General features: G+C 52.9%; 1 protein-coding gene across 1 annotated transcript in view; it reads right to left on the minus strand.

Annotated features, from left to right (window-relative positions):
* SCRIB (scribble planar cell polarity protein) overlaps positions 1–25,293 on the minus strand; it is a 120,821-nt gene that overhangs the window by 64,330 nt on the left and 31,198 nt on the right. Inside the window, exons 2-15 of the mRNA XM_079301834.1 lie at positions 17,061–17,178; positions 16,888–16,966; positions 16,258–16,347; positions 15,685–15,741; positions 13,713–13,776; positions 10,842–10,916; positions 9,145–9,289; positions 8,014–8,132; positions 6,849–7,048; positions 5,740–5,906; positions 4,259–4,383; positions 2,297–2,422; positions 1,596–1,811; positions 785–1,111 (exon numbers count right to left, since the gene is read on the minus strand). Of these exons, the coding sequence (XP_079157960.1) occupies positions 785–1,111; positions 1,596–1,811; positions 2,297–2,422; positions 4,259–4,383; positions 5,740–5,906; positions 6,849–7,048; positions 8,014–8,132; positions 9,145–9,289; positions 10,842–10,916; positions 13,713–13,776; positions 15,685–15,741; positions 16,258–16,347; positions 16,888–16,966; positions 17,061–17,178 (1,908 nt within the window). The remainder of the gene's footprint in view (positions 1–784; positions 1,112–1,595; positions 1,812–2,296; positions 2,423–4,258; positions 4,384–5,739; positions 5,907–6,848; positions 7,049–8,013; positions 8,133–9,144; positions 9,290–10,841; positions 10,917–13,712; positions 13,777–15,684; positions 15,742–16,257; positions 16,348–16,887; positions 16,967–17,060; positions 17,179–25,293) is intronic.

Here is a 25,293-nt window from a genome sequence, read left to right on the forward strand (position 1 = left end):
GCCTGTGCAGCTGCAGCAGAAACAGGTTTTACTCCAGCACCTTCCACACCTCACCCGTGAGACTGGCTGATGTCAGACTGTGATGGAGACTCAGCCACATCCTGACCCCTGCCCAGCAAACACAACCCAAAATCCTCAAACCAGCTGGGGTGAGAACTCTGCCCCCATGAAGTGTCCCTCATTCCACTGTGATGAGTTTCCTCAAGCAGGAATCCCTGTGTGTCCCTACACAAATGTGGGGGTTCAGCTGAAGAGAGCCAAGGACCTCTTAAGCCCCAGTATAACCAGTAAGGCCAAAACTTCAGAGAAAAGCTGCCCTAAATCCCAGTGCCCCTCCATCAGGGGTCTGGGTGGAAGGGCACACTCCTGGCTGCACTGACATGCCCCAGGAGCACTGAGCCAACAAGTCACAGTGCCCAAATGTCAGTGCCAAAATGTCAGTCTAGGACTGACTCCACACAGGGACAAGCTCATCCTCCTGTGAACCAGCAGCAGCAACCAGCAGGTGAGGAGGAGGAGGCTGGAAGGAGCAGCAGAAGGCACCAGGGATGAGCCAGGGCTGTGCCTGCAGCACAGGGCACAGCACAGGGGATGGGGATGGTGCAAGGAGCTGCACAGTGGAGGTGTCAGACACAGCAGCACAGCACAGCTCTGGCCACCCCAGCAGCCCCAAAAACCTGCAGCTGTCCCCCACAGACCATGCCAGGGCTGCCAGTGGTTCCATCAGCACCACTCAACCTGCTGAGCCCAGGAGCAGAGGCTGTCCCTCCCCACAAGTCCTTACCTTCACGGATGGCTGAGCAGACAGAGCTCCGTTCTTCCTCTCCTCCTCCTCCTCCTCCTCCCACTGCTCCTCCTGCTCCCTGGGCTCGGGGTTGTTATTGCAGCCTCCCAGCTCCTCTTCCTCTTTGGGGACCCCATCACTGCTCAGCCCCTGCAGAAGGGCCACCACTGCCTCTGGCTTGGGCAGCTTGGTGATCTTGAAGTGTTTCTTGTAGTGGGGCGTGTCCTTGCGGATCAGCCTCTGCTTCTCCACGGGGAAGGGGCGCTCCTCCTCCTCCTCCTCATCCTCGCTGCGGATCAGCGTGTCCTCGGCAAAGTGCACAGTGGGCTGGGGCACAAAGCCAGGCTGTGAGCCTGGGGGGACAGAGCTGCTGCCCTGGGAGCCCTGGGCAGGCTCACGGAGCCAGGGCCAGGCTCGTGGGCTCGGGAAATGCAGCAGCAATGCATCACCCAAATGCAGCAATGCATCACCCAAATGCAGCAATGCATCACCCAAATGTAGCAATGGATCACCAAAATGCAGCAACGCTTTCCCATTTCCCCATCCTTGCCTTTTTCCATAGCCACACTCCCCAGCCATGCTTCTGTCAGCTCCAGGGATCCAAGGGCATTCACACCCCTCAGTCACCCCACTTTTCCACACTGTCCAGCCCAGTCCCCCACGTGTGCAACTCCCACCAGCTGCCTCAGTCTCTGCCTGCTCTGCCCCAGCACTGCCCAGATCCCACACCCATGCACCCATTTCCCATTTCCTCTGAAACCTCCAGCTCCTCTCCTTTTCTCAGGACCCCGCTGCAGTCCCAGGCTCTTACCTCATTGTATTCCACCTCCACATCTTCCTCCTCCTGCTCAGCAGCCTCCCTGTGCTCCTCCTGCTCCTCCCTGGCCTTCATCCCGGTGCCCAGCTGGGAGCCCTGCCCGTTGTGCCAGCCCCTCTGGCTGTCCTCTGGCCTGGGCTCGGCAGAGGCCGTGCTGCTGGACACGTGCGAGTCCTCACTGCGGTTGGACGTGGCACTCAGCCTCTTCTCCTGGGGAATGGGGGGGATGGTCAGCAGGGAACGCCAGCAGAGAGGGGGGAACGATCCAGCACAGCACAACCTGCCCACAGCCTCCCCTCCCGAGCTCCCTCTGTCCTGCTCCACCTCCTGTGCAGGCATTTCTTCCCACTTCCCACAAGGCAGCAAGGTTCCCCCTCCAAGGGCTCTATTCCCATCACCTTACTGGGAATAGCAGAGACAGTGACAGAACTGGCACACAATTCCCCTTACACTGTTCTCTGGCTCCTGGTTCTATCTCCTGCTCCATACCACAGGCTCCCCAGGACATCTCAGGATTCCCAACCTTCCCAGGCAATCCATTCCCAATCCTCTCCACCTCCACATGTTCCTAGTGGAAGATGTCCCTGCCCGTGGCACAGAGCTGCAGCTCGATGCTGTGTGGGATTCCTCCCACCCCAAACCATGCCCTGCTGCCCAGCTCTGTGTTTGTGGCCTCCCCAGAGAGCAGCACTCACATCTGAGCTGGGAGAGCCGGGGTTGCCATCAGCCCTGGCAGCGCTGCCCTCGCTGCGCCGCCCCTCCATCACCTTCTTCATCACCTTCAGCTCGCTGGGGTGAGGGGTGGCCCGGCGCTGCAGGCCCTGCAAAGGAGCCCTCAGCCAGGGGAGTCCAGCCTGCACCATGCCAGCCTGGGCAAGGAGCCCCTGCAGGCAGCCAACACCTCCAGCACACAGCCAGAGCCCCCAGGGCACAGCCCGCACATCCTGCTGCAGGATCTGCTCCAGGCCTTACACAGCTGGGGTGGAGAGGGGAAAAACAGAGACAGGGAACCCTGGCAGCCCTCTGGACACCATCCTGGAAGGGGAAAAAACAGAGACAGGGAACCCTGGCAGCCCTCTGGACATCATCCTGGAAGAGGAAAAAACAGAGACAGGGAACCCTGGCAGCCCTCTGGACATCATCCTGGAAGGGGAAAAAACAGAGACAGGGAACCCTGGCAGCCCTCTGGACATCATCCTGGAAGAGGAAAAAACAGAGACAGGGAACCCTGGCAGCCCTCTGGACACCATCCTGGGAGAGGAAAAAGAGACAGGGAACCCTGGCAGCCCTCTGGGCATCATCCTGGAAGGGTAAAAACAGAGACAGGGAACCCTGGCAGCCCTCTAGGCATCATCCTGGAAGGGGAAAAACAGAGACAGGGAACCCTGGCAGCTCCCTGTACACCATCCTGGGAGGGGATAAACAGACAGGGAACCCTGGCAGCTCTCTGGACACGATCCTGGCAGGGGAAAAACAGAGACAGGGAACCCTGGCAGCTCCCTGGACACCATCCTGGCAGGGGAAAAACAGAGACAGGGAACCCTGGCAGCCCTCTGGACATCATCCTGATCTGCAGCTGGGAGGGGAAAAACAGAGGGAACCCTGGCAGCCCTCTGGGCATCATCCTGGCAAGGGAAAAACAGAGACAGGGAACCCTGGCAGCTCCCTGGACACCATCCTGGCAGGGGAAAAACAGAGAGAGGGAACCCTGGCAGCCCTCTGGACATAATCCTGGCAGGGGAAAAACAGAGAGGAAACCCTGGCAGCCCTCTGGACATAATCCTGGCAGGGGAAAAACAGAGAGGAAACCCTGGCAGCCCTCTGGGCATCATCCTGCTCTGCAGCTGATAGGGGTTTGAGAAGAATGATAGAGTTGGCAAGTTCCAAGTGGTGTTTCAGGCTTAGCAAATTAAAAACTATCAACACAGGAACTCTCCCAGAACACTGGTGAGAAATCTTGGGATATCTCCCTAATTCCTCTGTACTTAACAGGTCTGCCAAGCCCAAATGCACCAAAACTGGTGCTGCTTAGTGAGCTCCATCCCAGGTAGAGAGTCAAGAAAACCAGCATTCTAAAACTAATAACAATGTTAAAAATAATTTAAAAACCCCCAAACCTCCCAATGCCACCAGCATACACACTGCCAGGGCAGCTGCAAACACCACTCATGACAAGGATTCAGATCTCAAGGAACCTTTTCCATAAACTAAAAAGGAATAAAGTCCTGCAAGAGACTGAAACCCTCGGAGCACTTGCTGCAAACTTCTGTCCTGAGCTTTGGATCTGCCCTGGAAGCACAGCAATCTCTTGCAGGATCTGAGGCTGCTGGCACTGACAGGAGCCTCCAGAGCAGGGGCTGCACTGGGGATTGGCTGGGCAGCCTTTCCCCTGCTGGGGGTGAGCTAAATCCCTGTCCTGACAGGGCTCTGCTGGGAGCTCTGCACATTTCCAGAGCTCCACTGCCATAGAAGAGCCTCAGAACTGAGCACAGCTCCCAGGGAATTAATTCCCTTTAACTCCCTCATGGCTTCAGAGTGGGGCAAGCTGCCTGCAGCAGTGGAGCATGGACACCACAGTGGCTCCCATCTTTTTCCCCATCTCTGGGAAGCTCAGCCTGTCCCTGAGCTGCCCCAGGGAGCCTCCAGGAGTCCCTTACTCTTCTCTCAGCTCCAGACTCCTCGTCATCATCTCCCTTGGGCTCATCCAGGAACTGGATCACGCTGACTCTGTTCAGGTTGGTGTCTGTCCAGCTCTCATCCACACTGTTCTGCAGCAGGTTCTCTGGGGAGGGAGACAACACAGGGGGAGCTGCTTTAGGGAAGAGCAGGGCAGCACACTTCAATAAAAGTCAGTTCTCATCCCATCAGGGCATTTCTGTTGTATCTGCCCGTGGCCATCAGAGGCTTTGAGAATGAAGGCTGTGGCCTCAACATCCTGCCCCCCCTGTACCTGTGCCAGCAGCCTCCAGCACCTCCATAGCAGTGTCTGATGCTTCAGCTCTGCCTGAAACCCAGCAAGTGCAGAAACAGCTACAACACCATGCTGACAGGACCATGAAAACAAACTGCTTGCTCAGTAGAACCAAGCAGAACACTCAAGGGTGAGGCTGCAGGGCCTCATCAAAAGCACCAACTCTCCCAATACAAACTCTTATACAGGATTTTCCCAGCAAACTAAAACACAAACTCAGACCAGCACTCCTTAACCTGTTACAATTCCAGTTTCTTAGCACACCAGGTTACCTACAGAGCTACACATACAATCTGTCTTGTTCTGTTTGAAAAATGTCAGCAATATTCTTACACTTACTCTTACAGTGAGTCCAGGGGTGTCTCTGAGTTCTTCAGAGAGAAAACAGAGTGCAGGGATTGAATCAAAGCCTTTGCATGGATTGAAGGATATTGAGCCTCTCACACATCAAGTAGATGTTAAAGTAGAAGTAAGTGAGTAAGTTTTAGGGTGAGCTCTAATGCTTTTAGTGAGTGAAAGGTTTCAAATGCCAGAGCAGCAGAGTGAGTTCTAGTGAAGGCTGAAACACACTGATATCTTCAGTGGGGGCTCCAGGCACACAGTTGTAGACAGGACTGAGACATAACAGAGCTGTAGTGAGAATATTGCTGACATTTCTCACATAAAACAAGACAGATTGTATGTGTAGCTCTATAGGTAACCTGGTGTGCTAAGAAACTGGAATTGTAACAGGTTAAGGAGTGCTGGTCTGAGTTTGTGTCTGAGCTTGTTGGAAAAATCCTGTATAAGAGTTGGAGATGGGAGAGTTGGTGCTTTTGCCTTTTTTGCCTTTCTGCTTTGCTGCCATTGTTTCTCAGCTGCCAACAGAAGATCAGAGCTGCTGCAGCAGCATCAGCCCACCAAGACCCTCAGGAACAGCCTCTGCTTTAACATGGGCCTCTAAACTAACCTTAGTAAGGACTTTGGTGCCTGTGACAGTGCCTTGGAGACTGATGTGCTCCTGGAATGAATAACCTTCTTAACAACTACTAGCTGCTGGCTTTTTCAGATTACCTGATGGAATTGGTGCCTAGAGCACCAGGGGCCATAACCTCAGACATGCCTAGGAAAGTGTCCCATCCCCAGAAACCCCAGTGAGGGACAGCCCAGCAGAGCAGCAGCTCTTACCCAGGCTGGGAGAGGGCTGCTGGGGCAGCAGGTAGCAGGTGAGAACCTTCTCTCCTGTCTTCTCATCATCCTCAGTCTGGAACTTCAGCATGGGCTGGGACTGGTTTTCTGCCAGCCACAGTGCTTTCAGGTTCAGGTTTGTCAGAGCAAAGGGCAGGTTCTGCAGCCTGAAAAAGAGAAGAGCAGATGCTGGTAAAACTCACCTGGTCAGGAGGGAGCTTCACCTCAGCTCCAGGCAGAACCACAGAACCTTCCAGAACAGCTCCAACCCCAAAAACAGAACCACAGAACCTTCCAGAGCAGCTCCAACCCCAGAGAACAGAACCCCAAACCTTCCAGAGCAGCTCCCAGGCACCATGAACAGGGCTCTGGCTCTAAGCACCTGAGCACTACTGACACAAACCCACAAAATCTGCAGGAAGGGAAGGCAGCCAGTGCCAGGGATTTCCCCTGATCTATTCCACAGATGATAAAATGCCCTGGCACTGATAATAAAATCCTTTCCTCTGGGTTCAGTGACACAGAGAGAGGGCTCACAGCAAAGCCCAAGCCCTCAGCAAACCAGCCTGGGCTTTTCCCCAATGGATCCCAGGCTCAGCAGACTGTGAACCAGCATCAATTGACACTTTATGTTCCTGTGGATCTGAAGGCTTGGCACACTGGATCCCAGAGGAAAACCAGACCCTTCCACATCATCCCTGGAGCTTCAGAGGAAACTGCACCTTCTCCAGGAGCACTGCTCCAGCTGAGCCACATCTGCCCCTGCAGGAGGATGCAGCACCATGGAATGGGACTGTGACACCACCCTGACTGACTGACTGTGCCAGCTTGGATTCTGACTCTGGCAGGGTTGGGATTGTTCTGTGTAATGCTGCATTGCTAGTTTAATTGTCCTAGTGCAGAACTGTTATTCCTATTCCCATCTCTTTGCCTGAGAGCCCCTTCATTTCACAATTATAACAATTTGGAGGGAGGGGGTTTACATTCTCCATTGCAATGTGAAGCTCCTGCCCTTACTGGCAGACCCCTGTCCTGCACACCACAACAATGACCCAACCCATTCCAGCCCATCCCGGGCTCTCCCCCGTGAGCCCCGTCCCTGCTGTTACCTGTTGCCAGCCACGTCCAGCACGTGCAGCTGGCTGCTGTTGGCCAGCTCGGCGGGCAGCAGGCGCAGCCGGTTGTCGCGCAGGGACAGGACGCTGAGGCTGCCGCAGCCCCCGATCTCGGCCGGCAGCGCCCACAGACGGTTCCGGTCCACGTTCAGGTTGGTCAGCTTGGCCAGCCTGCCCAGGGACCTGGGCAGGGCCTGGGGACACAGGGAAACACACAGGGTAGCTCCTGTTAATGGGCCAGTGAGTCCCAGGGCATGGCTGATAAAATTCCATCATCCCACTGGGAGATGCTCCAGCCAGGGCAGGAGACAAGCCATTCCTACCCAGAGAAAAACTGACATTTGGAACACCAGAGCAGCCTTTCCACTGGATCCCAGAGGAAAACCAGACCCTTCCACATCATCCCTGGAGCTTCAGAGGAAACTGCACCTTCTCCAGGAGCACTGCTCCAGCTGAGCCACATCTGCCCCTGCAGGAGGATGCAGCACCATGGAATGGGACTGTGCCACCACCCTGACTGACTGACTGTGCCAGCTTGGATTCTGACTCTGGCAGGGTTGGGATTGTTCTCTGTAATACTGCATTTCTGTTTTAATTGTCCTAGTGCAGAACTGTTATTCCTAATTCCCATCTCTTTGCCTGAGAGCCCCTTAACTTTGGAATTACAATAATAAATTTGGAGGGAGGGGGTTTACATTCTCCATTTTAAAAGAGAAGCTCCTGCCTTTATTGGCAGACACCTGTCCTGCAAACCAGGACAGACATCTTTGGGACAGGCTTTCCCTTAGGCTCACAGATTGATCTGTGCCAGCTCTTCCCCTCAACACAGCACACTCTAAAAACCACTGCTCAAAACTTCCCTTCTGTTCAGTGCCCATTCCCCATCCTTACCCTTCACCAGCCAAATCACAGCTTGGAGCAGGGCCATTTTCAATCTCACTATCCCAAACCCCTCACCCATTCAGCCTGGGATGAGCAATCCCAACACCCCTGCTACCCCACAGAATGTTTTAGGGGGAAAAAATAAATCAGGGAGAGAAAGCAGCTGCCAAACATAGTGGACTTGGTGAAATGAAGCAGCAGCAGCTGGATCTCACTCAGGGTTCAGGTGGGAGGGCAGAGGGGGCAGGGGTCCTTGCAGGGGGCTGCTGTTACTCACTGTCAGCATGTTCTCAGTCAGGATGAGCTCAGACAGGTTCTCACAGTCCCCAATGGACTCTGTCACGTCTGTCAGCCGGTTCTGGTCCACCTTGAGGATGGAGAGCTGCTTCAGCTGACCTGGCCAGGGTGACAAGGTGGTGTGAGCTGTGCCACAGACAGGGATGCTGGTCTACACCCACCTGGCTGTGATCCCACACCAAGGAGCACAGAGCCCCAGCAGGAGGCTCTGCCCTTCCTGCAGCAGGGCTTTCACAGCCTCACACACACCTGAGCTCCCCTGTGAGCTCTGCTCACCTGTACCCTCATGCTGGGCTCAGTGCCTCAGGGAATCTCTGAATTCTTCAGACAGAAATCAGAGTGCAGGGACTGAATAAGTTTTAGGGTGAGCTCTAATGGTTTTAGTGAGTGAAAGGTTTCAAATGCCAGAGAGCAGAGTGAGTTCTAGTGAAGGTTGAAACACACTGATATCTTCAGTGGAGGCTCCAGGCCCACAGGACTGAGACATAATAGAGCTGTAGTAAGAATATTGCTGACATTTCTCACATAGAACAAGACAGATTGTATGTGTAGCTCTATAGGTAACCTGGTGTGCTAAGAAACTGGAATTGTAACAAGTTAAGGAGTGCTGGTCTGAGTTTGTTGGAAAAATCCTGTGTAAGAGTTTGCATTGGGAGAGTTGGTGCTTTTAGTCATTGTTGCTTTTTAGCCATTCTGGCTTCTAGCCATTTGCTTATTGCCACTTGCTTTGCCATTGCTTGTCTGTTTGCCTGTTGAGACTGATGTGCTTTGCAATAAATAACTTTTTAAACTATTAGTTGCTTTATTTAAGCTAACCTGATGAAGCAGAAGCCAAGAGCTCTGGAGTTTGGTGCCTTAGAGCACCTGGAGGTCCAAAGAACCCCCAGACCCTCACTGCTCCTGCTCTCCATGAACCCCTGAGCCCTGCACAGACACTGCTGCAGATCCTCCAGGAGCAATGGCAGGGGACTCCCCAGGTGACAGCACTCACCAGTGCCATCAGGAATGTGACACCACTCACCAGTGCCATCAGGAATGTGAGACCATTCTCCAGTGCCATCAGGAATGTGACAGCACTCACCAATGCCATCTGGGATGTGACATCACTCACCAATGCCATCTGGGATGGTCTCCAGCAGGTTCTGGGACAGCAGCAGGTCTGTCAGGGCCACCAGCCCGCTGAGCTCCTCGGGCAGCTGCTCCAGCCTGTTCTCTGACACGTCCAGGCACACCAGGCGGCGCAGGTTCCCCAGCTCCTGGGGACAGGGGACAGGGGTGAGGGACAGGGATGGACAGACAGACACTGCACAGGACAGACAGACACTGCACAGCACGGACAGACACTGCACAGCACAGACAGACACTGCACAGACACTGCACAGACACTGCACGGACAGACACTGCACAGGACAGACAGACACTGCACAGCACAGACAGGCACAGCACAGACAGACACTGCACGGACAGACACTGCACAGGACAGACAGACACTGCACTGCACAGACAGACACTGCACAGGACAGACAGACACTGCACAGGACAGACAGACACTGCACAGCACAGACAGACACTGCACAGCACAGACACTGCACAGCACAGACAGACACTGCACAGCACAGACAGACACTGCACAGACGCTGCACAGACACTGCACGAACAGACACTGCACAGGACAGACAGACACTGCACAGCACAGACAGACACTGCACAGCACAGACAGACACTGCACAGACAGACACTGCACAGACAGACACTGCACAGACACTGCACGGACAGACACTGCACAGGACAGACAGACACTGCACTGCACAGACAGACACTGCACAGCACAGACAGACACTGCACAGGACAGACAGACACTGCACAGACAGACACTGCACTGCACAGACAGACACTGCACAGCGCAGACAGACACTGCACAGACGCTGCACAGACACTGCACGAACAGACACTGCACAGGACAGACACTGCACAGCGCAGACAGACACTGCACAGACACTGCACAGAACAGACAGACACTGCACTGCACAGACACTGCACGGACAGACACTGCACAGGACAGACAGACACTGCACAGACACTGCACGGACAGACACTGCACAGCACAGACAGACACTGCACAGACAGACACTGCACTGCACAGACAGACACTGCACAGGACAGACACTGCACAGGACAGACAGACACTGCACTGCACAAACAGACAATGCACTGCACAGACAGACACTGCACAGACACTGCACTGCACAGACAGACACTGCACAGGACAGACAGACACTGCACTGCACAGACAGACACTGCACAGACACTGCACTGCACAGACACTGCACAGCACAGACAGACACTGCACTGCACAGACAGACACTGCACAGGACAGACAGACACTGCACTGCACAGACAGACACTGCACAGCACAGACAGACACTGCACAGACAGACACTGCACTGCACAAACAGTCACTGCACAGGACAGACAGACACTGCACTGCACAGACAGACACTGCACAGGACAGACACTGCACAGACAGACACTGCACAGCACAGACAGACACTGCACAGCACAGACAGACACTGCACAGGACGAACGGACACTGCAAAGACAGACAGACACACAGAGACACAGACATACACAGACAGACAGACACACAGCCTCTGGACAGACACACAGATGGGCACTGGACAGACAGACAGATACAGACACACACACACACAGGCACACAGACAGACACTGGACAGACAGACTGACACACAGACACAGAGACACAGACACTGGACAGACACACAGACAGACAGACAGACGGGCACTCACCGGCGGCAGCGCCGAGAGCTGGTTCCGGTCCAGCCACAGCTCGCGCAGGTTGGGGAGAGCACCCAGAGTGTCCGGCTGTGGGACAGAGAGGGACAGCTCAGGGACTGAGAGGGACAGGGGTGGCACCAGGGACAGGGACAGGACAGGAACAGGGATAGAGAAGGACAGGGACAGGAAAGGGATGGCATCAGCCCCAGAGTGTCCGGCTGTGGGACAGAGAGGGAAGGTCAGGGACAGGACAGGAGAGGGACAGGAGAGGGACAGGGATGGCATCAGGGACAGGACAGGGACAAGAGAGGGACAGGGATGACATCAGCCCCAGAGTGTCCGGCTGTGGGACAGAGAGGGACAGGACAGGGACGGCATCAGGGACAGGAGAGGGACTGGAGAGGGACAGGGGTGGCACCAGGGACAGGGACAGGACAGGGATGGCATCAGGGACAGTTCAGGGACAGAGAGGGACAGGGTCAGGGATGGCACCAGGGACAGGTCAGGGACAGGGACAGGGTCAGGTCAGGGATAGAGAAGGACAGGGACAGGACAGGGACAGCATCAGGGACAGGGACGGCATCAGGGACAGGACAGGGATGGCACCAGGGACAGGAGAGGGACAGGAAAAGGACAGGACAGGGATGGCATCAGCCCCAGAGTGTCCGGCAGTGGGACAGAGAGGGACAGGACAGGACAGGGATGGCATCAGGGACAGGAAAGGGACAGGAGAGGGACAGGGATGGCACCAGGGACAGGGACAGGACAGGGATGGCATCAGGGACAGGCAGGAGCTCCCTGGGAGTGTCTGGGAGTGCCTGGGAAATTCTGTCCTTACAGAAGAAATGGATCTTCCTCCTCTCAGACATGCCAATGAACATTTGGGTGCAGTGGCCAGCTCAGAGTGACCCAGTGGCCCCATGAGCCAGCACAGACACATTCACATCCCACAGCCCAGGCAGTCAGCTCTGGGGCTGGAGCTGGCTCCACTGGAGCAAGGCTCAGGTGTCACACACCTGCCTGGTGGAGTCAGGGAATCTGAGTTCTTCAGAGAGAAATTAGAGTGCAGGGATTGAATCAAAGCCTTTGCATGGGTTGAAGGATATTGAGACTCTCACACATAAAGTTATGTTTAAGTAGAAGTCAGTCAGTAGTTCTAGGGTGAGCTCTAATGGTTTTAGTGAGTGAAAGGTTTGAAATGCCAGAGCAGCAGAGTGAGTTCTAGTGAAGGTTGAAACACACTGATATCTTCAGTGGAGGCTCCAGGCACACAGTTGTAGACAGGACTGAGACATAATAGAGCTGTAGTGAGCATATTGCTGACATTTCTCACATAGAACAATATAGATTGTATTGAGTAGTTCTATAGGTAACCTGGTGTGCTAAGAAACTGGAATTGTAACAGGTTAAGGAGTGCTGGTCTGAGTTTGTGTCTGAGCTTGTTGGAAAAATCCTGTGTCAGAGTTTGTACTGGGGAGAGTTGGTGCTTTCAGCCATCTGCTCTTTGCCACGCTTTTGCTTTGCTCCTACTCTTTGCCGCTGCTTTTTGAGACTGATGTGCTTTGCAATAAGATGTGCTTTGTAATAAATAGCCTTTTAACTACTAGCTGCTTTACTTATTTAAGATAACTCAACAAAGTAGGAGCCCAGAGCTCTGGAGTTGGTGCCTTAGAGCACTGGAGGGTCAGAGAAACTCACACTGCTCCCACAGGTGAGCTCAGCCTGTGCCCAGCTCAGCTGCATAATCCCCTCTGCCTCCCTGCTTTGATAGGCTGCTGCCAAAACCCACTCCAGAACACAGAGCAAGACGCAGTAACAGGTGAACCCACAGCTGCAAAGCTACAGAATAGCACAGAAATGCCCAGATAACCCAAATTCTGAGGCTGTGCCCTGCTCTCCACACCCTGAGCCCTCCATGCACAGAGCCCCAGCATTAGGGCAGAAATCACATCAGGAAGGAGAAAGGCTGGAAGAGGGGTGGGAACAGAAACAGCTGAGGGCAGTGCAGGGCAGAGAAGGGAAGCAGCAGAGTCCTGCTGGAAAGACTCTTGTCAGGCAGACAGAAGAATGACCATGCCAGAGGCTGGAAAGGACAGAGCAGCAGAGTGTGAGGCCAGCAGGACACAGGGGCTGACACATGAAGAGAAAATTCATCTGGAAATGATGACTGGGCCAGGTCAGCATCTCCCCAGCTAACCTGAGGGTCTCCTTTGCATTTCAGGTGGAAACCCACTGGCTTGAACCCATACTGGAGTCAGAGTGTCAGGGAATCTCTGAATTCTTCAGAGAGAAATCAGAGAGCAGGGATGGAATCAAAGCCTTTGCAAGGATTGAAGGATATTGAGACTCTCACACATAAAGTTATGTTTAAGTAGAAGTCAGTCAGTAGTTTTAGGGTGAGCTCTAATGGTTTTAGTGAGTGAAAGGTTTGAAATGCCAGAGCAGCAGAGTGAGTTCTAGTGAAGGTTGAAACACACTGATATCTTCAGTGGGGGCTCCAGGCACACAGTTGTAGACAGGACTGAGACATAATAGAGCTGTAGTGAGCATATTGCTGACATTTCTCACATAGAACAATATAGATTGTATTGAGTAGTTCTATAGGTAACCTGGTGTGCTAAGAAACTGGAATTGTAACAGGTTAAGGAGTGCTGGTCTGAGTTTGTTGGAAAAATCCTGTATAAGAGTTTGTATTGGGGAGAGTTGGTGCTTTCAGCCATTTGCTTATTGCCATTGCTTTGCCATTGCCTGTTGAGACTGATGTGCTTTGTAATAAAATGAGCAGGAGCCCAGAGCTCAGAGCTGGTGCCTTAGAGCACCTGAGGTCAGAAGCTCCCCCACCCCAGGTGCTGGATCTGCCCCTCCCCAGCAGCCCCCACCTACCAGCACCTCCAGGTCATTGCCACCGAGATCCAGCTGCTCCAGCTTGACAAGGAAGGAGAGGGAGCTGCAGGGACAGGGGTTAAACAGGAAATAAAGAGTGGCAGGTCAGCATCTGGGACACTCAGTGCACACACTCAGGGTCCCCAGCAGCTCCTCAGGCAGGTGGGGCACTCCTGACTCCTCTCAGGTCCCTCTGAGCCCAGGAGCTGCTCCTTCCCCCCTCCCACCAGAACCAGCCTTGGTTAAATCACAGCCTTTCATTAAATCAATCACAGCCTCTGATTAAAGCCACAAGGGGTGACCAGCCACACCTCCACAGCACTGCCAGCTCTGCAGCAGGGACAGGGAGCTGGGCAGGGACTGACAGGGGACAGGAGGCACTGGGCAGAGGACAGGACACGTCTGGGGGGCAGGGGAGCACAGCAGCAATGACAAACTCAGCAGCCTCAGCTGCCCCAGGCAGGGTGCTGAGCACAACAGTGGCCTGAGGTGTCAGTGAGGTGACAGTGCACACACACAGGGCACGATGGAGACACTGCACAGGACCCCCAGCCTGGCCCTGAGCCCCCAGACCCCACAGCCAGGGTGGACAAGCCCCACAGACCCAGGGCTGGGCTCCCACAGCATGGCCAGGGGCTCACTGTGCTCACAGCTGAGCCTGGCCCAGCCCCACTCCCCCAGCAGCTCCATCCTCCTCTCGAGGAACCATCCAGCAGAGAAACCCCCACATTCCTCTGGAAACAGGTCCCCTCTCAAACCCTGAACAAAAGGGACCTGTCCTGCCTGGGCCAGGCTGCAAAAACAGCTGGGTTAGGCAGGAAAATCCATTTCCTCCTGCATGCAGTGGTGGAGTTTGAGATAAACCCCAGCAGAGGTTTATCTGGATTTATTCATCCAGAGGATCCAGCAGCTTGAGTGTCCCTCACCACCAGCTGTGACCCCTGAAGGGGAGGCAGCCTTGACTGTCCCTCTGCACCCCACAGCCTGAATCCCCAAACAGGAACAGGTGAGCTGTGCAATCCCCACTGAAGGATCTGGAACAAGGTTTGGGTACAGATCACCCTGCACTGCTCCACAAATGAGGGGTGAGCCCAGCTGTGCAGGATCTCACAACCCAGCCAGCATCAGAACTGACCAGAAACAGGGAATTCTGACAAACAAAGGTCACTGGAAGCTGGATCTTTCAAAAAGCTCTACAACAGACAAAACCCAAAAAACCAACCAAAAAGAAACCCCAAAAAAACCCCAAAACACAATGCACCTATGATCCTGGTGCCCCAAATTCTCAGTGCTGGAGCCCACCCACCCCTTGAGCTCAGAAGAAAGCACCGGCCACTTTTCACTGGAGTCATTCTCCTCTCAGCAAGGGGAGCTGGTGTCACTGGGAGCTGCTCTCATGCCCCATGTGCAGCCAGAGTGAGCCCAGAGAGCCCCCCAGCAGCCCTGGAATGGTGCTGGCACCCACTGCCACCCTCTGCTCCACTGATGGACCTGATCAGAACTACCCTGGCCTTCAACACCCCTGGTCTGCTTTGGAAATCATCCCAAAATAGAATTTGGGGAATTGGGGAAAAGATGAAAAGAAGCTGAATTTGCATAACAGAATGAGTACCAAGAGTGGATGAACCAGTGAAACCTTCTACAACCCCATCCACAGTTTTCCTTCTTTCCAAAAGAATCCATTCCTGCTCCACCTCCTCTGGACAAATGGTTCTCACTGTTTCCAGCAGCTTTTCCTGGGAACACTGTCTGTTCTCAATCCATTCTGAACAGGCTCTGAGCATCCTCTGCTGCTCCCCAGCCCTGCACCATCCTCTCCCTCCTGGCCCCAATTCCTGGAAATGCAGCATGATGCACCTTCCAGTGCCTAGCCTGAGCCCCCCAGCCAGGTGCTGGTGCCTGCACTGGTCCCTGAGGAAGCAGCAAGAGGGTTGAGGCAGGAGCCTCCTGCAGCCCCCAGACTGACACTCACGTGGGGAGAGTCTTTAGCAGGTTCTCACGCAGCTCCAAAGTCACCAGGTTTGCCAAACTGCAAGAGAAAAGGGAGCAAGAGAGCCAGGTTCACTGGACAGGGCTTCAGGGGCAGCAGCAGCTGCTCGTGTCCCTTCCCTGGGCCTCCCCTCTGGTCCTGTGCAATGCAGGGTGGGCACACGAGATGGAGATGGGCACAGACACAGCAGCATGGCAATGGCTCTGGGGACACTGTGCAGCCAAAGGAACGGGCTCTGCCCACACTCAGGACAAGGAACACGCTGGCACAACAGGGCTGGACCCCAAAAAGTCAAATCCTTCACATGGGGGAAGCAAACCCCAGGGGAGAGGCACTGAAGGCACCTGCCAGCATAAATCTGAATTTATGCAGCAGCAGCAGAGTCAGACAGCAGCAGGGAGCCCCAGCTGCTGGGGAAGGGGCAGAGGGACACTCAGAATGTGGGGAAAGGCTGGATCAGCAGCTGGGACCAGCACAGAGCAGCTGGCACAGCTGCCTGTCCCTGCAGGTCACTGTCCCACACACCCCTCCCTGCTCCCACAGCCCCTTACTCACTTCCCAATGTCTGTGGGGAGGCTCTGCAGGGACACATCGTTCAGGGCCAGGTGCCCCAGGCTTCTCAGCTGGGTGAAGCCCTCAGGGAGCCTGTGGGGACAAGAACAGAGCTCCATTCATCCACACAGCTCCTACAAAACCCAAATTTCCAGCAGGGGATGGAGCACAAACCTGCTCCTCCCAAAAACCCAAATTTCCAGCAGGGGATGGAGCTGAACCAGCTCCTTCAAAAACCCAAATTTCCAGCAGGAGATGGAGCACACACCAGCTCCCCTAAAAACCCAAATTTCTAGCAGGGGATGGAGCAGAAACAGCTCCCCAAACACCCAAATTCCCAGCAGGGGATGGAGCACACACCAGCTCCCCAAAAAACCCAAATTTCCAGCAGAGCATGGAGCACACAGCAGCTCCCCCAAAACCCCAAATTTCCACCTGCAGCAGGAGATGGAGCACAAACCTGCTCCTCCCAAAACCCAAATTTCCCCCTGCCAGCAGAGCAGACACCTCCAGCTTTGGCAGAGACAGGTCTTGTCTTCACATGGAAAGAATTCCAAGATGAAGATCAGAGAAACCCTGGCAGAATGTGCAGTTTCAGTCCTCCCTCCATGTGGGTTTCATGTGCCTTCTTACCTGGAGAGAGGATTCCCACTGAAGTCTGCGATTTCCAGGGACTTGCAGAATTTGATGCTCTCAGGAATTTCTGGAATGTCTGTAAAGAACAGGTGAGGGAAGGGAAGAGGGTTTGGGGCAGGGGGTGAGCCCGGGGAGGGCTGAGGGGCTCAGGAGGGCTCTGCTGGGCTCACCATTGCGGGAGATGTCCAGCTCCACCAGCTGCATGAAGTTGGCCACCTCGGGGGGAAGCCTCTGGATCTCATTGTCACTCAGGCCCAGCTTGCGCAGGTTCAGCAGCCTGAAGAAGGGCTGGCACAGAAATGACACAGCTGGGTCAGTCTGGGGGGAAATCCCCTCCTCATTCCAGGAAAAACTCTGATTGTGGCTGCTCCCACCACCCCCACCCCGCTGCATCAGTCAGGATCCCCGTGAAGGGGATCAGGGAAAAAGAAAAATGGATTTTTTTACATGAGTTTGGGGTGATCCCTCCTTGCCCCTCTGCTCTGCTCCCTCCTGCACAGCACACAAAGCTCACACTCCCTGTTCTCCACAGCAACAGCTCAGCCCAGGCTTTGAAGTGCAGGGGAATTGACTCTAGAGCAGCTTGCAGCACACACCTGAGCTGGTCAGGCTGCTCCAACAGAGGAACACAGGGAGCTGAGCTCCAAAGAGCTGCCCCTGCTGCTGGGGACACAGCAGGGACAGCATCTGTGCCCTGTGCCAGCTGGGACAGGCACAGCTGGGCTGCCAGCACGGCCCCAGGTGACACCAAAGGCACAAAAACCCCTTTCCAGAAACACCACAGTGCCCTGCCAGCACTGGACTTTGTCACACTGCCCTTGCTGGAGCTCAGATGGCAAATTCCAGCCCCAGGCAGCTCACTGAACAATGCACTGCAATTATAAACTGACCACAGAGCAGCTGATGCTGAGACTGCCAGAGGTCAGACCCTGCTCAGGATGGGAACCTGGCCTGGGCTGATTGCTGCATTTCCTGCACTGCTCCAGAGCACTGGGAACACAAACAGCAGTGCTGGGACACTGCAGGAAACACTGAGAGCTGGCCAGGAACACACTCAGACGTGCACACAACATCCCAAATCACAGCACCCTGGGCAGAGGCAGGAGGGGTCCCAGCAGCACAGCAGAGGCAGCCTGGCACTGCTCTGGGGGCACAAACACAGCCAAAAAAAGCAGAGTGAGCCTGAGCCTCCCTCCTCTGCCTCCACAGGGCTCCCACTGCACAGGAGCTGCTGGCACAGAGCTCCCAGGACCCTGCAGGGACCCCCAGGTGAGGGGCAGAGCTCTCCAGGCACCCCCAGGTGTGGGGCAGAGCTCCCCAGGTGTGGGGCAGAGCTCCCCAGGTACCCCCAGGTGAGGGGCAGAGCTCCCCAGGTGTGGGGCAGAGCTCCCCAGGTACCCCCAGGTGTGGGACAGAGCTCCCCAGGTGAGGGGCAGAGCTCCCCAGGACCCTGCAGGGCTCAGGGAAGGACAGCACTGACAGGAAATTCCCACTTGTCCCATCCTAAAGCACCATAACAATCCTGTAATTAATAAATAATGTAGAAATAACCCCTCTCAGCCCGGCCAGCAGCAGCTCTGTTTAACTCTGTTTATCAGCTCAGAGAAAAGGAAGTGGGTGAAAGTCCAAATGACAACAAAGGTTCAGGGAGCAGGGGGGGTTTGGAGACTTGATTTGCTATTGTTTCCCAGAGACTCCTCCTAATTTTAGAATGCAAGGAAATTCCAGGCTGGAAAATCACCAGAGGGACTGAACACCCCCAGCCCAGGACACAGGGCCACACTCCTAAATGACATTTACAGCAAATTTCAGCAGCTTTCTGACAACAGTGCATAAAACAAACACCTTTAACTCTACATACAAGAATTCTGACAATAAAGGGAATAAACCCAGGCTGTGTGCTTCTCCCTTTTTCCAATTAAAGATAATAAAAAGGTTTCTAAGCCCCCCCAGCTCTGCCAGGGCTGGGCACAGACACAAGGACACAGCAGCTACACTTGGCAGAATCAGTATTAATAAAATACTGAATAAAATACTTGGATGTGACAAAAAGTCAAACCAGCCAACAGCCCATCAGTGGCAGCCAGAAAAAATAAACGTGAGAATTGCAGTGTTTTCATGCCCCAGTTCAGGTTTTATTTCTGCCAAAAAAAGATGGCAAGATGTGACCAAGAGCTGCAAACACTGACTGTGACATGGATTTCCAGCTGGCTGAGGACTCCAGCTCAGCCCAACAACCCAAAGCACAGGAGATTCACTTGTGACACTCAGAAACGAGCACAAATTGATTTAAAAATTGTCAAGAACTAGGAGTGAAACCTTGATTGCACATCTCTGGAGACTGGCAATTATCCCTTTTGCTAGTCAAAGTTTACCCCAATTCCCAGAGCTGGTTAAGCAAATTTGGCACCACACTGAACATCTCCAATAAAAAGAAACTCCCCCAACTTCCACGTTTTCTGATTTATAAAATAAAACTGCACCACGTGTGCTCTCAGTGTCCAAAAGAGCAGATTTAAAATACAAGTTTGAAAATGAAAAGAAGGATAAGCCCAGTCTCTCTCAGCACAGAACAGAAATATTCCAGCACACAGGAATCCAGAATGAGCACAGGGAGATTCCAGCACATGGGAATTCAGCAGCTCAGAGTCATGGAAGTTATCACTAACAAAAAAAACCCCCAAAAAATAAATAAAGATCAGGGGGTACCAATGTAAGAGCAGCTGGTGTAACTGGGGGTAAAAGCTTTGCAAAGCAGGGTGCATCACAAAGATATTCTCTGTTGGAGCATGGGAGTATTCACAGGGCAGATAAGGCAGAAAACAGCTACAAAAGTGCCCTGCAATTAAAATTCAGGGACAGAAACTCTCACAGTGCCCAGAGCACAGTGCAACCAACTGGAAATACATTAAATAGTCATTAATTAGGGACAGGTACAGAGAGTTTGCAAAGAGCCAGATCCCAAGAGGTAAGAAATGCTCCACAAAGTGACAACATTGCAAAAAAAGGCAGAAAACTGTGAAAATGAGGCTCTGCAGCAGGTTTTCAGATATAACATCCTCCCTCAGCAGCCCCTTGAGAGGGGAACACATTCAAGGGGTTTTGCAAAGTTCTGAAACAAAATTCAGATACTTCAACCTTTTAAAAAGACAAAAAGCAAGCCAGACCCATGGGGTTTGCAGTCAAAAGGGACAGAAACAATCAGGCACATCCTTCTAACCCTTTCCATTCCACAGACCCATAACTGCCATTTAAAGGTGCTTGGGGGAGCTGCAGTCCAAGCCCTGGCCAGGACAGGGTCAGATGAGGCCACAGCAGGTTGTGCAGACCTTTGTCTGGTGAAAGCTCCAGCCATGGCCCAAAAAATCCTCTGGAATAATGGTATATTAGCCAGTGGTTCACAGGCTCTGCAGAAACCATTAAACCCATCAAACACTGAGTGTGGCCACTATCAGCAGGAGACAGGAGCTGCAGAATTTGGGGAGCCCCTGGAGAGCCACGCCCTGCCCAGTGACACCAGAACAGCCACCAGTGACACCATGAGAAGTGACAGTCCCCAAACCTGTCCCTGCACCCAGCCCGTGGCACAGAGGGGCTTTGTGCCCCTGAACTGGGCACTGCAGACAGCTGGCACTGGGGTTGCAGGGCTGAGCTCTCACTGGGATGGCACGATGGCACTTTTGGGGTGTCAAACCACTGAAGGGGTTGGGTACAAAGGTGTGGAGGATCTCTCTGACCTCCAGGTGCTCTAAGGCACCAAACTCCAGAGCTCTTGGCTCCTGCTTCACCGGGGTGTCTTCTAAATCACCAAATAAGGAAATAGTTAAAATGGTTATTTATTACAAAGCACATTTATTACAAAGCACATCAGTCTCAACAGACAATAGCAAAAAACAATGGCAAATGCAGTGGCAAAAAACAAAAGCTCAAAGCACCAACTCTCTCAATACAAAGGCTTACACAGGATTTTTCCAACAAGCTCAGACACAAACTTAGACCAGCACTCCTTAACCTGTTACAATTCCAGTTTCTTAGCACACCAGGTTACGTATATAACTACACATACAATCTGTCTTGTTCTATGTGAGAAATGTAAACAATATTTTAACTACAGCTCTATTATGTCTCAGTCCTGTCTACAACTGTGTGCCTGGAGCCTCCACTGAAGATATCAGTGTGTTTCAACATTCACTAGAACTCACTCTGCTGCTCTGGCATTTCAAACCTTTCACTCACTAAAACCATTAGAGCTCACCCTAAAACTACTGACTGACTTCTACTTAAACATCACTTTATATGTGAGTGGCTCAATATCCTTCAATCCATGCAAAGGCTTTGATTCCATCCCTGCTCTCTGATTTCTCTCTGTAGAACTCAGAGACCCCTGACTCACTGACTCCAACAGAAAGGGACCCTGGGGACCACCCAGTGCCACCACAGCCATGGCAGGGACACCTCCACCTCTCCCAGGTGAGCACCCCAAAACCTACCAGCCCCTCATCACCCCTCTGGCCCCCTCTGGACTCGCTCCAAATACCTGATCCGTGCAGGAGGGAAAAAGAATGGAAGCCCAATGCAATTATCACAAAGCATTAAATTCAGAAAATTGAATTTGGCACCAGTTAATGTCAGTAAATAGGGCCAGTGGTGACAGCAGAGTGACAGTGGGACAAAATGACACAGCCCAACAGGGACACTGGAGCAGCCAAGCAGAGACAGCCTGGCCATCGTGATCCAGGAACAACCCAAATGGAACAGCAGCCATTCCCTGATCCAGGAACATTCCCAAATGGAAGAGCATCCATTCCCTGATACAAGAACATTCCCAAATGAAACACCAACCATTCCCTGATCCAGGAACATTCCCAAATGGAACAGCAGCCATTCCCTGATCCAGGAACATTCCCAAATGGAACACCAGCCATTCCCTGATACAAGAACATTCCCAAATGAAACACCAACCATTCCCTGAACCAGGAACATTCCCAAATGGAACAGCAGCCATTCCCTGATCCAGGAACATTCCCAAATGGAACAGCAGCCATTCCCTGATCCAAGAACATTCCCAAGAGGAACACCAACAATTCTCAGATGCAGGAACATTCCCACACTAAACAGCAGCCATTCCCTGATCCTGGAACATTCCCACACTGAACACCAGCCATTCCCAGATCCAGCAACATTCCCACACTGAACAGCAGCCATTCCCTGATCCAGGAACATTCCCACACTGAACAGCAGCCATTCCCTGATCCAGGAACATTCCCACACTGAACACCAGCCATTCCCAGATCCAGCAACATTCCCAAATGGAACACCAGCCATTCCCTGATCCAGGAACATTCCCAAACTGAACAGCAGCCATTCCCTGATCCAGGAACATTACCAAATGGAACAGCAGCCATTCCCTGATACAGGAACATTCCCACACTGAACAGCAGCCATTCCCTGACCCAGGAACATTCCCAAATGGAACACCAGCCATTCCCTGATCCAGGAACATTCCCAAATGGAACAGCAGCCATTCCCTGATCCAGGAACATTCCCAAATGGAACAGCAGCCATTCCCTGATCCAGGAACATTCCCAAATGGAACAGCAGCCATTCCCTGATCCAGGAACATTCCCACACTGAACACCAGCCATTCCCAGATCCAGCAACATTCCCAAATGGAACACCAGCCATTCCCTGATCCAGGAACATTCCCACACTAAACAGCAGCCATTCCCTGATCCAGGAACATTCCCAAAGTCAACACCAGCCATTCCAAGATCCAGCAACATTCCCAAATGGAACACCAGCCATTCCCTGATCCAGGAACATTCCCAAATGGAACAGCAGCCATTCCCTGATGCAGCAACATTCCCAAATGGAACAGCAGCCATACCCTGATCCAGGAACATTCCCAAACTGAACACCAGCCATTCCCAGATCCAGCAACATTCCCAAATGGAACACCAGCCATTCCCTGAACCAGGAACATTCCCACACTAAACAGCAGCCATTCCCTGATCCAGGAACATTCCCAAACTGAACAGCAGCCATTCCCTGATCCAGGAACATTCCCAAATGGAACAGCAGCCATTCCCTGATCCAGCAACATTCCCACACTGAACAGCAGCCATTCCCTGACCCAGGAACATTCCCAAATGGAACACCAGCCATTCCCTGATCCAGGAACATTCCCAAATGGAACAGCAGCCATTCCCTGATCCAGGAACATTCCCAAATGGAACAGCAGCCATTCCCTGATCCAGGAACATTCCCAAATGGAACAGCAGCCATTCCCTGATCCAGGAACATTCCTAAATGGAACAGCAGCCATTCCCTGATCCAGGAACATTTCCACACTGAACAGCAGCCATTCCCTGATCTAGGAACATTCCCAAATGGAACAGCAGCCATTCCCTGATCCAGGAACATTCCCAAATGGAACACCAGCCACTCCCTGATCCAAGAACATTCCCAAATGGAACAGCAGCCATTCCCTGATCCAGGAACATTCCCAAATGGAACAGCAGCCATTCCCTGATCCAGGAACATTCCCAAAGTCAACACCAGCCATTCCCAGATCCAGGAAAATTCCCAAATGGAACAGCAGCCATTCCCTGATCCAGGAACATTCCCAAATGGAACACCAGCCATTCCCTGATCCAGGAACATTCCCAAACTGAACAGCAGATATTCCCTGATCCAGGAACATTCCCAAATGGAACAGCAGCCCTTCCCTGATCCAGGAACATTCCCAAATGGAACAGCAGCCATTCCCTGATCCAGAAACATTCCCACACTGAACAGCAGCCATTCCCTGATCCAGGAACGTTCCCAAATGGAAAAGCAGCCATTCCCTGATCCAGGAACTTTCCCACACTGAACACCAGCCATTTCCTGATTCAGGAACATTCCCAAATGGAATACCAGCCATTCCCTGACCCAGGTATATTCCCAAATGGAACACCAGCCATTCCATGATCCAGGAACATTCCCACTCTGAACACCAGCCATGCCCGGTTCCAGGAACATTGCCAAATGGAACACCAACAATTCTCAGATCCAGGAAAATTCCCAAATGGAACAGCAGCCATTCCCAGATCCAGCAACATTCCCAAATGGAACAGTAGCCATTCCCTGATCCAGGAACATTCCCAAATGGAACAACAGCCATTCCCTGATCCAGGAACATTCCCAAATGGAACAGCAGCCATTCCCTGACGCAGGAACATTCCCAAATGGAACTGCAGCCATTCCCTGATCCAGGAACTTTCCCAAATGGAACAACTGCCATTTCCTGATCCAGGAACATTCCCAAATGGAACACCAGCCATTTCCTGACCCAGGAACATTCCCAAATGGAACAACAGCCATTCCCTGATCCAGGAACATTCCCAAATGGAACAGCAGCCATTCCCTGACGCAGGAACATTCCCAAATGGAAGAGCAGCCATTCCCTGATCCAGGAACATTCCCAAATGGAACAACAGCCATTTCCTGATCCAGGAACATTCCCAAATGGAACACCAGCCATTCCCTGATCCAAGAACATTGCCAAATGGAACACCAAAAATTCTCAGATCCAGGAAAATTAACAAATGGAACCGCAGCCATTCCCTGATCCAGGAACATTCCCAAATGGAACAGCAGCCATTCCCTGATCCAGGAACATTCCCACACTGAACAGCAGAAAGTCCCTGATCCAGGAACATTCCCAAATGGAACAACAGCCATTCCCTGATCCAGGAACATTCCCAAGTGGAACACCAGCCATTCCCTGATACAGGAACATTCCCACACTGAACAGCAGCCAGTCCCTGATCCAGAAACATTCCCAAATGGAACACCAGTCATTCCCTATTCCAGGAACATTCCCACATGGAACAGCAGCAAATCCCTGATCCAGGAACATTCCCAAATGGAACAGCAGCCATTCCCTGCTCCAGGAACAATCCCAAATGGAACAGCAGCCATTCCCTGATCCAGGAACATTCCCAAATGGAACACCAGCCATTCCCAGATCCAGGAACATTCCCAAATGGAACAGCAGCCAGTCCCTGATCCAGGAACATTCCCAAATGGAACACCAGTCATTCCCTGTTCCAGGAACATTCCCAAATGGAACAGCAGCCAATCCCTGATCCAGGAACATTCCCAAATGGAACAGCAGCCATTCCCTCATCCAGGAACATTCCCAAATGGAACAGCAGCCATTCCCTGATCCAGGAACATTCCCAAATGGAACAGCAGCCATTCCCTGATCCAGGAACATTCCCAAATGGAACAGCAGCCATTCCCTGATCCAGGAACATTCCCAAATGGAACAGCAGCCCTTCCAGGATCCAGGAACATTCCCACACTGAACAGCAGCCATTCCCTGATCCAGGATCATTCCCAAACTGAACAGCAGAT

This window comes from Erithacus rubecula (genome assembly GCF_903797595.1).
Source record: "Erithacus rubecula genome assembly, chromosome: 3".
NCBI classification, from domain to species: domain Eukaryota; kingdom Metazoa; phylum Chordata; class Aves; order Passeriformes; family Muscicapidae; genus Erithacus; species Erithacus rubecula.